Source organism: Bufo gargarizans, chromosome 10, assembly GCF_014858855.1.
Source record: "Bufo gargarizans isolate SCDJY-AF-19 chromosome 10, ASM1485885v1, whole genome shotgun sequence".
Lineage (NCBI taxonomy): Eukaryota > Metazoa > Chordata > Amphibia > Anura > Bufonidae > Bufo > Bufo gargarizans.
Window position 1 is genome coordinate 64,491,538 of NC_058089.1, and position 14,974 is coordinate 64,506,511.

Genomic DNA, 14,974 nt, shown 5'->3' on the forward strand with positions numbered 1-14,974 from the left:
TTTTTTGTATCCCCATTTTGAGAGACATATATATATATTTTTTCTGCCTATATGAGTTAATGTTTTCATAGAGAGATGTATATATCTCTATCTCTATCCATCCATAAGAAAACTGTGGCAGCACTCCCTTGAAAGCTGTATAGGATGTAGGGTGCCCGCGATGGTCCCTCGATTCAGGACGGAAGACAGCAAAAAAAGGTTCGCAGCACTCCTTGAAAGATAAAATGTGCTCTTTTATTCACACATATCAAGTGACAATGTTTCGGTTCTCTCACAGAACCTTTCTCAAGTCAGGACGTCACGGCGCTTGGACTCCGCCCGTTGGTGACGTATAGCGGTTATGTGCCGCTCAACAACAGGGGAGGGGCTGACACATGCGTAGTGGCGAGAACGAGACGCAGAGAATCACTGTGTATCCACACAAGTTAAGACGCCATCCACTTAGTTTATTGTATATACCCCCAGCAAGGAATAGAAGTTAAGAAGTTTTAATTGCACCATGCACTTTATTATTGGTACTTTATGTATGCACTATGACCATGCAAATGGTAAAAGGATAGTATGGTTAGAACACTATAGTATATATAGAAGATGCTTGTTAGCCTGCTTACATTGATATGAGTGATAAATGAATGAATTGTAATATGTCCACAAAAAAGGGGAGTGCACTATTATTGCATTGGTTGATGAACTGATTGGTAACAACCTTATTATATATTTATACTGGCACTATTGCACTTTATGTTTCACCTGACTTAAGAAAGGTTCTGTGAGAAACGTTGTCACTTGATATGTGTGAATAAAAGAGCACATTTTCTTTCAAGGAGTGCTGCGAACCTTTTTTTGCTGTCTTCCGTCCTGAATCGAGGGACCATCGCGGGCACCCTACATCCTATACAGCTTTCAAGGGAGTGCTGCCACAGTTTTCGTGTGTGTGTGTGTGTGTATATATATATGTGTGTGTGTGTGTGTGTGTGTGTATATATATATATATATATATGTATATGTATGTGTGTATGTGTATATATATATATATATATATATATATATATATATATATATATATATATATATATATATATATATATATATATAATAAATATATAAAATTTTATTTTATTTTTTTCTGGCTTTATTAATTGGGGTAAGAAGTTGATTCCCCTGGAACGTGCCGCCATTTTTCATATATATGAGAGGGAGCGAGTGAGAGAGCTGGAGAGAGTATCTATCTATCTATATCTCTATCTATCTAACTAGGTGAGTGTATATGATAGATAGATATAGATAAAGAATTATTAGGAACACCTGTTCTATTTCTCATTAATGCGATTCTCATTAATGAAAAAAACACTCATTACAACCGAGGTTTCACAAATGCAGCAAAGCATTTGTAAAGCCACAACACTCACAACCTTGAGGCGGATGGGCTACAACAGCAGAAGACCCCACCGGGTACCACTCATCTCCACTACAATTTGCACGAGCTCACCAAAATTGGACTGTTGAAGACTGGAAAAATGGTTTCTTGAACATGACAATGAGTTCACTGTACTAAAATGGCCCCCACAGTTACCAGATCTCAACCCAATAGAGCATCTTTGGGATGTGGTGGAACGGGAGCTTCGTGCCCTGGATGTGCATCCCTCAAATCTCCATCAACTGCAAGATGCTATCCTATCAATATGGGCCAACATTTCAGCACCTTGTTGAATCAATGCCACGTAGAATTAAGGCAGTTCTGAAGGCAAAAGGGGGTCCAACGCCGTATTAGTATGGTGTTCCTAATAATTCTTTAGGTGAGTGTATATATAGAGAGAGAGAGATATACAGTACAAACCCAAAGTTTGGACACACCTCATTCAAAGAGTTTTCTTTATTTTCATGACTATGGAAATTGTAGATTCACACTGAAGGCATCAAAACTATGAATTAACACATGTGGAATTATATACTTATCAAAAAGTATGAAACAACTGAAAATGTCATATTCTAGGTTCTTCAAAGTAGCCACCTTTTGCTTTGATTACTGCTTTGCACACTCTTGGCATTCTCTTGATGAGCTTCAAGAGGTAGTCACCTGAAATAGTCTTCCAACAGTCTTGAAGGAGTTCCCAGAGATGCTTAGCACTTGTTGGCCCTTTTGCCTTCACTCTGCGGTCCAGCTCACCCCAAACCATCTCGATTGGGTTCAGGTCCGGTGACTGTGGAGGACAGGTCATCTGGCGCAGCACCACATGACTCTCCTTCATGGTCAAATAGCCCTTACACAGCCTGGAGGTGTGTTTGGGGTCATTGTCCTGTTGAAAAATAAATGATGGTCCAACTAAACGCAAACCTGATGGAATAGCATGCCGCTGCAAGATGCTGTGGTAGCCATGCTGGTTCAGAATGCCTTCAATTTTGAATAAATCCCCAACAGTGTCACCAGCAAAGCACCCCCACACAATCACACCTCCTCCTCCATGCTTCACGGTGGGAACCAGGCATGTAGAGTCCATCCGTTCACCTTTTCTGCGTCGCACAAAGACATGGCGGTTGGAGCCAAAGATCTCAAATTTGGACTCATCAGACCAAAGCACAGATTTCCACTGGTCTAATGTCCATTCCTTGTGTTCTTTAGCCCAAACAAGTCTCTTCTGCTTGTTGCCTGTCCTTAGCAGTGGTTTCCTAGCAGATATTCTACCATGAAGGCCTGATTCACACAGTCTCCTCTTAACAGTTGTTCTAGAGATGTGTCTGCTGCTAGAACTCTGTGTGGCATTGACCTGGTATCTAATCTGAGCTGCTGTTGGGGTCCATTCACACGTCCGTTTTTTCTTTCCTGATCTGTTCCGTTTTTTGCGGAACAGATCAGGACCAGTTCTGGACCCATTCATTTTCAATGGGTCCTGGAAAAAATCGGACAACACAATGTGTGCTGTCCGTTTCCGTTGTTCCGTTCCGCATGTCCCATTAAATATAAAACTTGTCCTATTCTTTTCCGCAAAAATCGGATCCTGGTACAATACAAAGTCAATGGTTCCGCAAAAAACGGAAGACATTCGTATGTCATTACGTATGTCATCCGTTTTATGCGGAATCTGTTCCTGGAAATTAAATCCTGCCCACAGAAATCACTTATTCACAATTTTTTTTCAAAGACATCCAAACAACTTTATTTGCTTTGTGAAATTTATACATGTTTACGTTTTTTGCGGATCCGCAAAAAACGGATGACATACGGAAACATTTTCAGGAACAACGGATCCGCAAAAAACGGACCGAAATTCTGGATATAGAAAAATACTGACGTGTGAATGTAGTCTTAACCAGCGATTTCTGAGGCTGGTGACTCGGATGAACTTATCCTCCGCAGCAGAGGTGACTCTTCCTTTCCTGGGGCGGTCCACATGTGAGCCAGTTTCTTTTGTAGCGCTTGATGGTTTTTGTGACTGCACTTGGGGACACTTTCAAAGTTTTCCCAATTTTTCGGACTGACTGACCTTCATTTCTTAAAGTAATGATGGCCACTTGTTTTTCTTTACTTGGCTGCTTTTTTCTTGCCATAATACAAATTCTAACAGTCTATTCAGTAGGACTATCAGCTGTGTATCCACCTGACTTCTCCACAACGTAACTGATGGTCCCAACCCCATTTATAAGGCAAGAAATCGCACTTATTAAGCCTGACAGGGCACACCTGTCAAGTGAAAACCATTTCAGGTGACTACCTCCTTGAAGCTCATCAAGAAATTGCCAAGAGTGTGCAAAGCAGTAATCAAAGCAAAGGTTGGCTACTTTGAAGAACCTAGAATATGACATATTTTCTGTTGTTTCACACTTTTTTGTTATGTATATAATTCCACATGTGTTAATTCATAGTTTTGATGCCTTCAGTGTGAATCTACAATTTTCATAGTCCTGAAAATAAAGAAAACTCTTTGAATGAGAAGTTGTGTCCAAACTTTTGGCCTGTACTAGGGGTGGGCGGTATAGGCGATATGCGATATGAATTTGGGCCACGATATGGATTTTCGCCATATCGCCGGACCGCGATATGATCGCGCGCACCGGAGGAGGAGGAGGAGGAGGAGGAGGAGGAGGACCCTCCCCACTGTGCTCGGCTGCCGCTGAACACCAATGAGGACGGAGGGGAGGGACTGTGACCACTGCGCTACCAATGAATGTGCCGGCCATATCCCACAGGGTCCCCCTCCCCCCCCAATCATTGGTGGCAGTTTGCAGTTCCGTTCGGAGCCCCAGCAGTGTAATGCTGGGGCTCCGATCGGTTACCATGGCAGCCAGGAGTCACGCTGCTGAAGTCCTGGCTGCCATGGTATGTTAGTGAGCAGAGAGCAGCACATTATACTCACGTGCGCTGTGGCCGCCGGTCGCTCCTTCTTCTGTCTGTGCGTCGGATTGCTAATGCTGTAAGCTTTAGCATTGCACCGCACAGACCTATGAGAAGGAGTGACCGGCGGCCACAGCGCACGTGAGTATAATGCGCTGCTCACTAACATACCATGGCAGCCAGGACTTCAGCAGCGTGACTCCTGGCTGCCATGGTAACCGATCGGACTGCAAACTGCCACCAATGATGGGGGGGGGAGGGGGAGGACCCTGTGGCCACTGCCACCAATGATTAATACTGGTGAGGGAGGGAGGGGGGGGGGGGTTTGCGTTACCAGAGGGGACATATCAGAGGCTGGGGGAGAAGATCAGAGGCTGGGGAAGGGGGGCAGATCAGAGGCTGGGGAAGGGGGGCAGATCAGAGGCTGGGGAAGGGGGGCAGATCAGAGGCTGGGGAAGGGGGGCAGATCAGAGGCTGGGGAAGGGGGGCAGATCAGAGGCTGGGGAAGGGGGGCAGATCAGAGGCTGGGGAAGGGGGGCAGATCAGAGGCTGGGGAAGGGGGGCAGATCAGAGGCTGGTGGGGGGGCAGATCAGAGGCTGGTGGGGGGGGGGGCAGATCAGAGGCTGTGGGGGGGGGCAGATCAGAGGCTGGTGGGGGGGGGCAGATCAGAGGCTGGTGGGGGGGGGGCAGATCAGAGGCTGGTGGGGGGGGGCAGATCAGAGGCTGGTGGGGGGGGGCAGATCAGAGGCTGGTGGGGGGGGCAGATCAGAGGCTGGTGGGGGGGGGCAGATCAGAGGCTGGTGGGGGGGGGCAGATCAGAGGCTGGTGGGGGGGGGCAGATCAGAGGCTGGTGGGGGGGGCAGATCAGAGGCTGGTGGGGGGGCAGATCAGAGGCTGGTGGGGGGGCAGATCAGAGGCTGGTGGGGGGGCAGATCAGAGGCTGGTGGGGGGGCAGATCAGAGGCTGGTGGGGGGGCAGATCAGAGGCTGGTGGGGGGGCAGATCAGAGGCTGGTGGGGGGCAGATCAGAGGCTGGGGGAGGCAGATCAGAGGCTGGGGGAGGCAGATCAGAGGCTGGGGGGGGGCAGATCAGAGGCTGGGGGGGGCAGATCAGAGGCTGGGGAAGGCAGATCAGAGGCTGGGGGGGGCAGGTAAGAGGCTGGGGGAGCACATGAGAGGCTGGCGCCATGGTCAGCTCCCTGCTGTTGTGTGCACTATGCACAGGGCAGCAGGGAGAGTGTAAAGTCCTATTCACCCTAATAGAGCTCTATTAGGGTGAATATGACAAGGGTTCTAGCCCTTAAGGAGGCCAATAGTTAATAAATAAAAAGTAAAAAATAAAATAAAATTAATATAGAAAGCAATATATATCGCATATCGCACATGCTTAAAATTATATCGCAATATAGATTTAAGGCCATATCGCCCACCCCTAGTCTGTACTGTATATACAGACGTGGACAAAATTGTTGGTACCCTTTGGTCAATGAAAGAAAAAGTCACAATGGTCACAGAAATAACTTTAATCTGACAAAAGTAATAATAAATTAAAATTCTATAAATGTTAACCAATGAAAGTCAGACATTGTTTTTCAACCATGCTTCAACAGAATTATGTAAAAAAATAAACTCATGAAACAGGCATGGACAAAAATGATGGTACCCCTAGAAAACACAGAACATAATGTGACCAAAGGGACATGTTAATTCAAGGTGTGTCCACTAATTAGCATCACAGGTGTCTACAACCTTGTAATCAGCCATTGGGCCTATATATATGGCTCCAGGTAATCACTGTGTTGTTTGGTGATATGGTGTGTACCACACTCGACATGGACCAGAGGAAGCAAAGGAAAGAGCTGTCTCAAGAGATCAGAAAGAAAATTATAGACAAGCATGTTAAAGGTAAAGGCTATAAGACCATCTCCAAGCAACTAGATGTTCCTGTGAGTACAGTTGCACATATTATTCATAAGTTTAAGATCCATGGGACTGTAGCCAACCTCCCTGGACGTGGCCGCAGGAGGAAAATTGATGACAAATCTAAGAGACGGATAATCCGAATGGTAACAAAAGAGCCTAGAAAGACTTCTAAAGAGATTCAAGGTGAACTTCATGCTCAAGGAACATCAGTGTCAGATCGCACCATCCGTCGTTGTTTGAGCCAAAGTGGACTACATGGGAGACGACCAAGGAGGACACCATTGTTGAAAACGAATCATAAAAAAGCAAGACTGGAATATGCCAAACTACATGTTGACAAGCCACAAAGCTTCTGGGAGAATGTCCTGTGGACAGATGAGACAAAAATCGAAGTTTTTGCCAAGGCACATCAGCTGTATGTTCACAGACGAAAAAATGAAGCATATCAAGAAAAGAACACTGTCCCTACTGTGAAACATGGAGGAGGCTCTGTTATGTTCTGGGGCTGCTTTGCTGCGTCTGGCACAGGGTGTCTTGAATCTGTGCAGGGTACAATGAAATCTCAAGACTATCAAGGAATTCTAGAGAGAAATGTACTAGCCAGTGTCAGAAAGCTTGGTCTCAGTCGCAGGTCATGGGTCTTGCAACAGGACAATGACCCAAAACACACCGCTAAAAACACCCAAGAATGGCTAAGAGGAAAAAATTGGACTATTCTAAAGTGGCCTTCTATGAGCCCTGACCTCAATCCTATTGAGCATCTTTGGAAGGAGCTGAAACATGCAGTCTGGAAAAGGCACCCTTCAAACCGGACACAACTGGAGCAGTTTGCTCATGAGGAGTGGGCCAAAATACCTGCTGAGAGGTGCAGATGTCTCATTGACAGTTACAGGAAGCGTTTGATTGCAGTGATTGCCTCAAAAGGTTGCGCAACAAAATATTAAGTTAGGGGTACCATCATTTTTGTCCATGCCTGTTTCATGAGTTTATTTTTTTACATAATTCTGTTGAAGCATGGTTGAAAAACAATGTCTGACTTTCATTGGTTAACATTTATAGAATTTTAATTTATTATTACTTTTGTCAGATTAAAGTTATTTCTGTGACCATTGTGACTTTTTCTTTCATTGACCAAAGGGTACCAACAATTTTGTCCACGTCTGTATCTCTATCTATCTATCATTTATTTTTACAGCATTCACTTGAAGGGATAGACCATTAGATATTTGTATAGAGCAGTTTATTATGGATGCAGCAATACCCAATAGGCCTATTTTATTTTTATTTATTTTTTTTGTTTGCAATCCTACACAATAAAAGCAATTTTGAAAAAAATGCTGATTTTGTGTTGCTAAATTATTATTTTTTTGTGCCATTGTACTTTTTGATCACTCGCTAGTACACTTTTTTGTAAGGCAAAGTGACCAAAAAATGCCTATTTCCCCCAGTCGCCTCCACAACAGCGCACCTGACATTGCTTCTCCCCTATTTGGGACAGAAAAAAACCCTCCCTATCCTTTCTCTTCTTAGTGTTTTTTTTTTTCCTGTCCTTTAACAGGGCAAGAGCCATCCAGAGAAGAAAACAAGATTTCAGCCGAGGAAATGTAGGAGCAGGGGCTTAGAAATCCCTTGTATGCACAGTACGGCCTATATGCAGGAGGGATACGGCGGCGCTCCTCATTAAAATATGGCTGTTACCTGCCAGGCTTCAGGTGAAGTCTCGACAGAACAGCAGGGTTAGGGCGTGCAGAATCGCAGACATGGTGAGCGGTAACGCCTGTACAAGCATCATAGACTCCTGTACAGGCAGGTTTACTCCCTAAAAAATGTCTGCGTATGAATACGCACGATAATTTAACTGCCATTCATGAGCGCTGTAAATGGCACAGGCAGCACAGCAATACTGCTGACGCCTGAAAGCTCCAATAACAAAGCTCCGCACAGTACAGAGCTTTGTTATTATGGAGGAGACTGCTGATTTGCCAGTATCAGTGGGCTGCTGTGCCATTGGCCGCTATCCCCCCCCCCCCCCCCCCCTTATGTTGATAGTAGTGTTAAGAGTCTCAAGGGTCTATAGAAGACCTTTGAGACTCTTAGCACTACAATTAACATCTAGACAAACGGCAGGTTATTTAAATTATTTTCTTGCCCATATTCATTTGTGTACACAGGAAGAGAGAGCTTCAGTTTTTTTCTAGTGTCAATAGTAGGCAAGACCTCCTTGGTAGCTCCTGAAGATTGTGGAGAAGGACCGATTCCAGACCTTGGGGGACCTGTGGAAGCAGTGGACTGAGTCTGGAGTAGAAACATCCAGAGCCACCGTGTACAGGCGTGTGCAGGAAATGGGCTACAGGTGCCGCATTCCCCAGGTCAAGCCACTTTTGAACCAGAAACAGCGGCAGAAGCGCCTGACCTGGGCTACAGAGAAGCAGCACTGGACTGTTGCTCAGTGGTCCAAAGTACTTTTTTCGGATGAAAGCAAATTTTGCATGTCATTCGGAAATCAAGGTGCCAGAGGCTGGAGGAAGACTGGGGAGAGGGAAATGCCAAAATGCCTGAAGTCCAGTGTCAAGTACCCACAGTCAGTGATGGTCTGGGGTGCCATGTCAGCTGCTGGTGTTGGTCCACTGTGTTTTATCAAGGGCAGGGTCAATGCAGCTAGCTATCAGGAGATTTTGGAGCACTTCATGCTTCCATCTGCTGAAAAGCTTTATGGAGATGAAGATTTCATTTTTCAGCACGACCTGGCACCTGCTCACAGTGCCAAAACCACTGGTAAATGGTGTACTGACCATGGTATTACTGTGCTCAATTGGCCTGCCAACTCTCCTGACCTGAACCCCATAGAGAATCTGTGGGATATTGGGAAGAGAAAGTTGAGAGACGCAAGACCCAACACTCTGGATGATCTTAAGGCCGCTATCGGAGCATCCTGGGCCTTCCTAACACCTCACACACACACACACACATTATATATATATATATATATATATATATATGTGTGTGTGTGTATATGTGTATATATATATATATATATATATATATATATATATTATGAATATATAAATTAAATCTCATACAGCAGGTGTGCCTCAAGGATATGAGTCCTTATCAAGTAACCTTGTTCCCTCCGGACAGACACGTCTTAGGGAGTTGACTTGCTCCTTACAGATGGTCCCATATCTTTAGCAATAACTTTTAAACACAATGTCTGTTTATGTTCACAATTATTTTTTTTATAAATTGAACTTGCCATGAACTCATCTTGGCTTCCTCAGCCACATAATAGAACTTTGGTTCAGGCTGATTTTATTCTTAAAGGCATGAGATGAGCATACATTTTTAATATAATGTCATTAGATAATATTGTATACGTATGAAAATGCAAAACAGGTTCCATATGCGGTCCGCAAAAAAAAAAACGGAATGGACACTGAAAGAAAATATGTTCGTGTGCATGAGCCCTAAGGGTCAGAAACAGGGTTTCGTTTAGCCTCTTGGATATTAGTTTTTTTAATGTAAAAAATAAAATAAAAATCACTGCCTGTCTGGATACTAAAAATAATAAATCTTTTATTGATAATTTTATTAAAACCTTCAAATGGGGATTTCCAGGCTTCCTACTGACATTCCCTGCGACCAATGGGGCTGTCTGTAATTATTCTGAATGCTATCAGCCTCACTGACGAGGCTAATAGTATTCATGCTGCAATTCTTATTTTGGCCACTGCAAACGAAATACCGTGGGAACAAGACCTGTAAAACGGTAAAAGAATAGCTTTTTTTTCCCCACCCCATTTTGTTTTTTACCTCTTCCCACTACATTGTATGCCATAATTAATGGTGGCATTAGAAAGTACAAGTTTTCTCGCAAAAAATAAGCCCTCATACAGATATGTGAACTGAAATATTAAAAAGTTACGGCTCAAGGAAGATGGGGAAATAAAATGAAACCGCAAAAATGGGAAAAACCTTTGGTAGTGAAAGGGTTAAAAGCAATAAGTTCCACTATGGGGATTGAGAAAGCGAGAGAACCTTAATCTGTTCAGGACATTGTTTGCAGAGTAGACATCATAGGGCCTTTCCAGTAAACAAAAATGTATTAAATTGTGCGATATTATTATTATTATTATTATTATTTTAATGTAATGTAGCTTTTATCAATCACCAAGGTGGCACGAGAAATCCTATCCTTCTGGATCTAACACTGAACATCTTCAGATGGGCAGAGACTCATGTTCTTTTTCTGTCTGCTGTACACCTAAAGGGCTCAGAAAATACAGTGGCAAATTATCCAAGTTGGGCACTTCTACCACATATTTTCTTACCTCTGACCAGGAAATGGGGGATACCAGAAGTGGACAGTGCCTGGTTGCCTGCCTCGGGGCTTTAGGGCCTAGTTGCCTACTTTAAAGCCTGGTTGCCTGCCTCAGGGCCTAGTTGCCTGCTTTAAAGCCTGGTTGCCTGCTTCGGGGCTTTAGGGCCTAGTTGACTGTCTTCAGGATTTCCTGGCTGAATGCCTCTGTTATGTTGTGTGTTTTTTTTTTTTTTTTTTTTTTTTCTGATTACTGATACCTGCTTGGTTGAATGTCTTGCACTTTTGCCTGGTCGGCTGAACGCCTGTAGCATCTTTTTGCCTGGCAGGCTGGCTGACTGCCTTTGAGTCTGTTCCTGGATAGCCTCATGTACCTATCGAGCTGATTGCTTCTGTGTTTTATGCTTGCTGTGATGACTGCTCTTGCTGTCTGATTCTGCTGCTGGGTTTTTCTAGTGCGGTTGTGTTGATCGGCGGGCAGCTTCGCATGACTGACGGCTTCTGCGGCCATGTCTGCATAGGGGACAGCTTCTGGAGGCCGTGTCTGCATGGCTAGTGTCTTCTGTTGCCATGTCCAAATGGTTGACCACTCATGCAGCAGTGTCTGGATGACCGTGCTTGGCTCTGACTGACTGTCTATGTGACCTGGGGTGCCGCCATGTCTTTGTGGCAGTCTATCTTGGTGGCTATGCATGCAGGGTGAACTAGTTCTGTGGCTATACATTTATAGTTTAATAGTCTACAATAGGCATAGCACTCCAACAAAGCCATATAATGCTCTTGATGAGGAGTGAGAAGATGGGCTGGACCATTTTGCTTGAATAGCAGCTCCTGGTTGGGATTAAGAAGATGGACTGGACCATTTAGTCTGGATGGCCTACAGGAGGTATGGCGCACCAGCAAACCCTATAAATGCTTGCCGCTGATCTAGTATTCACAGTCTGAAGGGTCCAGTGGGCTCTTTGGACCTCTTTCGGCAGACTCGTGAGCTCCTCCTGGTGCTGGATGCCATGGTAGGTTTTCCATCATGGATGCCAGATTGTGAGGAAAATTGGAGTTTTGACGTATAAAGTTCTTCTGGAAAATGTAACACAGGACCTCCAGTGAATCTTGGATCAAAACATCTGTCTAAATGTATTTTGCACCAAAGGAAGCAGTGTTCAGCAATCATCTTCAGTTTGATCATTTCTTGTCAAGATAAGTACTTCTCTAAGATGTTTTGTTAAAACCTGTTATGATTATTTTGACAAACACTTGATGGGAAACCCATATGAGATTTATTTTATAAGTTTATGCTGGATTTAAGTATAATGTCCAGTATTAAAGTTTCCTATAATGTTATTGATCCGACCCTTTTTCTTTTACGTTTGGACCTCTAGTTAGCTTTTGGATTCCCTATGCTTCCATCTGGGTATTCTTAGCTTTTATTACTTTTCAAGCACTTTTGATAAGCCCAGGGAACAAAAGGAATAAGTTTCCACTGTCTGGAGATTAGAAGATGCTTTATTCGTTACCTAGGGGGTAACTAAGGATTGGAGAAAGTCCTCTGCATTTTTTTGTTCCCTTTTCTGCCATAAATAAGGGTAAGGCGGCCTCAAAGAGTTCACTAGCCAGATAGATTAGGTCATTTTTTTTTTCTTCTCTGGCTCACATGTCTTCTGGAAGCACTTTCTACTTGCCCAAACCTGTAAGGCTGCCATGTAGTCTTCTCCTTCTACCGGTAAGTCTCTATCGGCTCCAGCTAAATTCTGCCTCTGTTCTTCTGTCGGTAAGAAATTCTGCAAGTGGTGCCCCCCCCCCCCCCCCTCATAGGGAAGAGGTATTCATCTCTGTAATCTCTCTCTGTGGTGCTGTCATGGGGGAAGGGAAAAATGATGATTACACTTACTGGTAATTGGATTTTCCAGACCCCATGACAGCACCCTTTCTTATTCTCTCCCTGGTGTTTCTGGGTTCTTGATTTAAGTTGCACAGGGTGTAAAAGGAAAAAATAATTAGATGAACTAACCTAGGTTGGAGTCGCTCGCATGCTCTGTAAACCACTAAGGTTGGAGAGGGGCTCCCCCTTTTTATTCTGCAGGTTTCCTGTCCCTGCGGGCGGATCCTCTCTCTGTGGTGCTGTCGTGGGGTCTGGAAAGTCTGATTACCGGTAAGTGTAATCATCCTAATTCGCCAGCAGGAACAACAGAAGGGTTTCTCTATTTTGCTCCCTAAATCGTCAGGACAGGCCTTTGGCGGTAGATGCAATTTTAATACTATGGAGGTTTTATCTGGCATGTGCTTTTTCAACTATACTTATGATTCCAAAGGTGAAACAGTCTTTAGAGTGATGGATTTCTCCAGCAAACTTACAGCAGGGGACTCCCTAGAACCTTAAGGCTGTATTACACTGGCCAGTGGTCAGCCAGTTCATCGTTAACGCTTGTTAGCGACGATCTGGCAGTGTAATACTTCTGCCTATTACCCGATGAATGAGCAAATGCTCTTTTATTGGGCAATTGGAATCTTTCATCATGTTTAAAAATCATAGTTTGCCAGGGGCAAATATTGCTGTGTAATCACGATCTCCCGTACTGGCCCAAAAAAGTTTTCAGTTCTAATGAATCTGTCCCTGGAGGATCTGATTCCCCTTCCATGAAGAGAAGATCTTCTCTTGCAGGGATTCTTTTTATATTCACATGTGGAGAAACTGATATTAACAGTGTGGATCTTGAGAGGGAAATCTTAAAGGCCTGAGGCCTCTCAGACAGTGTGCTTGAAACCATACAACACGGTAGGAAGCAGGTTATCTTTGCGGCTATAAAAAAAAATATGAAAAAAGTATGGAAACAATTCTGTACATATTACAATAAAAAAACTAAACTAAACAAAACAAGAGCAGTTCTCCCCCAAGATCCCCGATATTCTGGGCGACTTGCATGCAGGTTTCAAAAAAGGACTCCAACAAAGTACACTAAAGGTAAAGGTTTCAGCTTTTAGTTGTTAGACCCGTTTCTGGTGGAGAACAGATAGATTAAAAGGTTCATAAAAGCTACTGTTCACCTCAGACCAACCATATTACAGTCTATGCATTCTATTAATGGTGGTACTTGGTCATCTTTGTGAACCTCCGTTTGAACTACTGGATGATCTTAACCTAAGCCATCACCTCCAAACCCCACCTGAAGTTCCAGTATTTCAGAAAGAACAAATGGGCTCCTATTAATTTTTGCAACTACTTTTCTTGTGACTCTAAGATATTTTATATTATGATTTGATATTTGTAATATTGGAATTGACAAATTATTTTATTTCCAGGATCGTTCTTTAAATGTCAGATCCATCTTTCAATCATTCACGCAGTGGAACTTGGAGACTCCACCGTCTGCAGATGATGTCTTGGTAATGTCACTGGCATGGCCAAAAATAGCTTCTGCGGTAAGAACACCTTCTTAGCCTCTGTGATTGCACAATTGAAAATAACCCCAATCTACTACCTGATCTAATGTATTATATATATATATGAATTTATTTGGCACAAGTGCAATGTTGTGTATGCCTGTATTTGTAAAAGTACACCTAGGGGGTGCCTGGTGTGGAGATGCGACTTTTTAAAGTTGCAGATCATAAATGAGACTTACAAGGGTTGTCTCACTTCTTCAGTGTAGCCGCGCTACACACACAGGACCCGACATCAAGTATTTGGATCAGTCGTGTCAACTGTATGTACCCGGCTCCAAAGACTTGATAAAGGAGTACTCTCACTCCGAAACGCGTTGTCACCTGAATGAATATTTTTTTTTTATATTTTTTTTTTTAAAGACGACACTCACAATTGTGGTTTTGCGCCAAGAGGTACCAAATTGTGTACGAGCTAGTACACAGTTCTTTTACAATATTCTTCAGTAAATGACATTTATCACCTAGAGAAAGTTAATACAAGGCACTTACTAATGTATTGTGATTATTCATGTTGTCTCCTTTGCTGGCTGGATTAATTTTTCCATCACATTATTCACTTCTTGTCTCCATGGTTACAACCACCCTGCAATCCAGCAGTGGTGGCTGTGCTTGCAAACTATAGGAAAAGGTACTGGCTTCTCTGGTGGCCAGGACCGTGGCAATACATTAGTAAGTGCCTTGTATTAACTTTGTCTACATGATAAATGCCATTTGCTGAAGTAAGAAAACCTGTCAGCGTGAAAAACCCACCCCAAACCGCATGCAGTACCTTTAAGTAGACAGCAGTGTGTTTTCTAATGATGACCGCGCTTCTGCACGAGAATTTAGGTGGCTTTGCTGAACAGCCAGCTGTCAGGCGAAGGGGCAGGAAGGGGGCGCGGTTACCATAACTTGAAGCATGAAGCAAGGAGGCTGCTGCCCCCTTGACTTCAAGCATGACTGGAAAATAGCGCACGCAGGGGGTA

The 14,974-nt window shown here is 43.8% G+C and overlaps 1 protein-coding gene across 1 annotated transcript in view; it reads left to right on the forward strand.

Moving 5' to 3' along the window:
• RNASEH2C (ribonuclease H2 subunit C) overlaps positions 1-14,974 on the forward strand; it is a 62,297-nt gene that overhangs the window by 21,476 nt on the left and 25,847 nt on the right. The window contains exon 3 of the mRNA XM_044270979.1: positions 13,866-13,985. Within this exon, the coding sequence (XP_044126914.1) occupies positions 13,866-13,985 (120 nt within the window). The remainder of the gene's footprint in view (positions 1-13,865; positions 13,986-14,974) is intronic.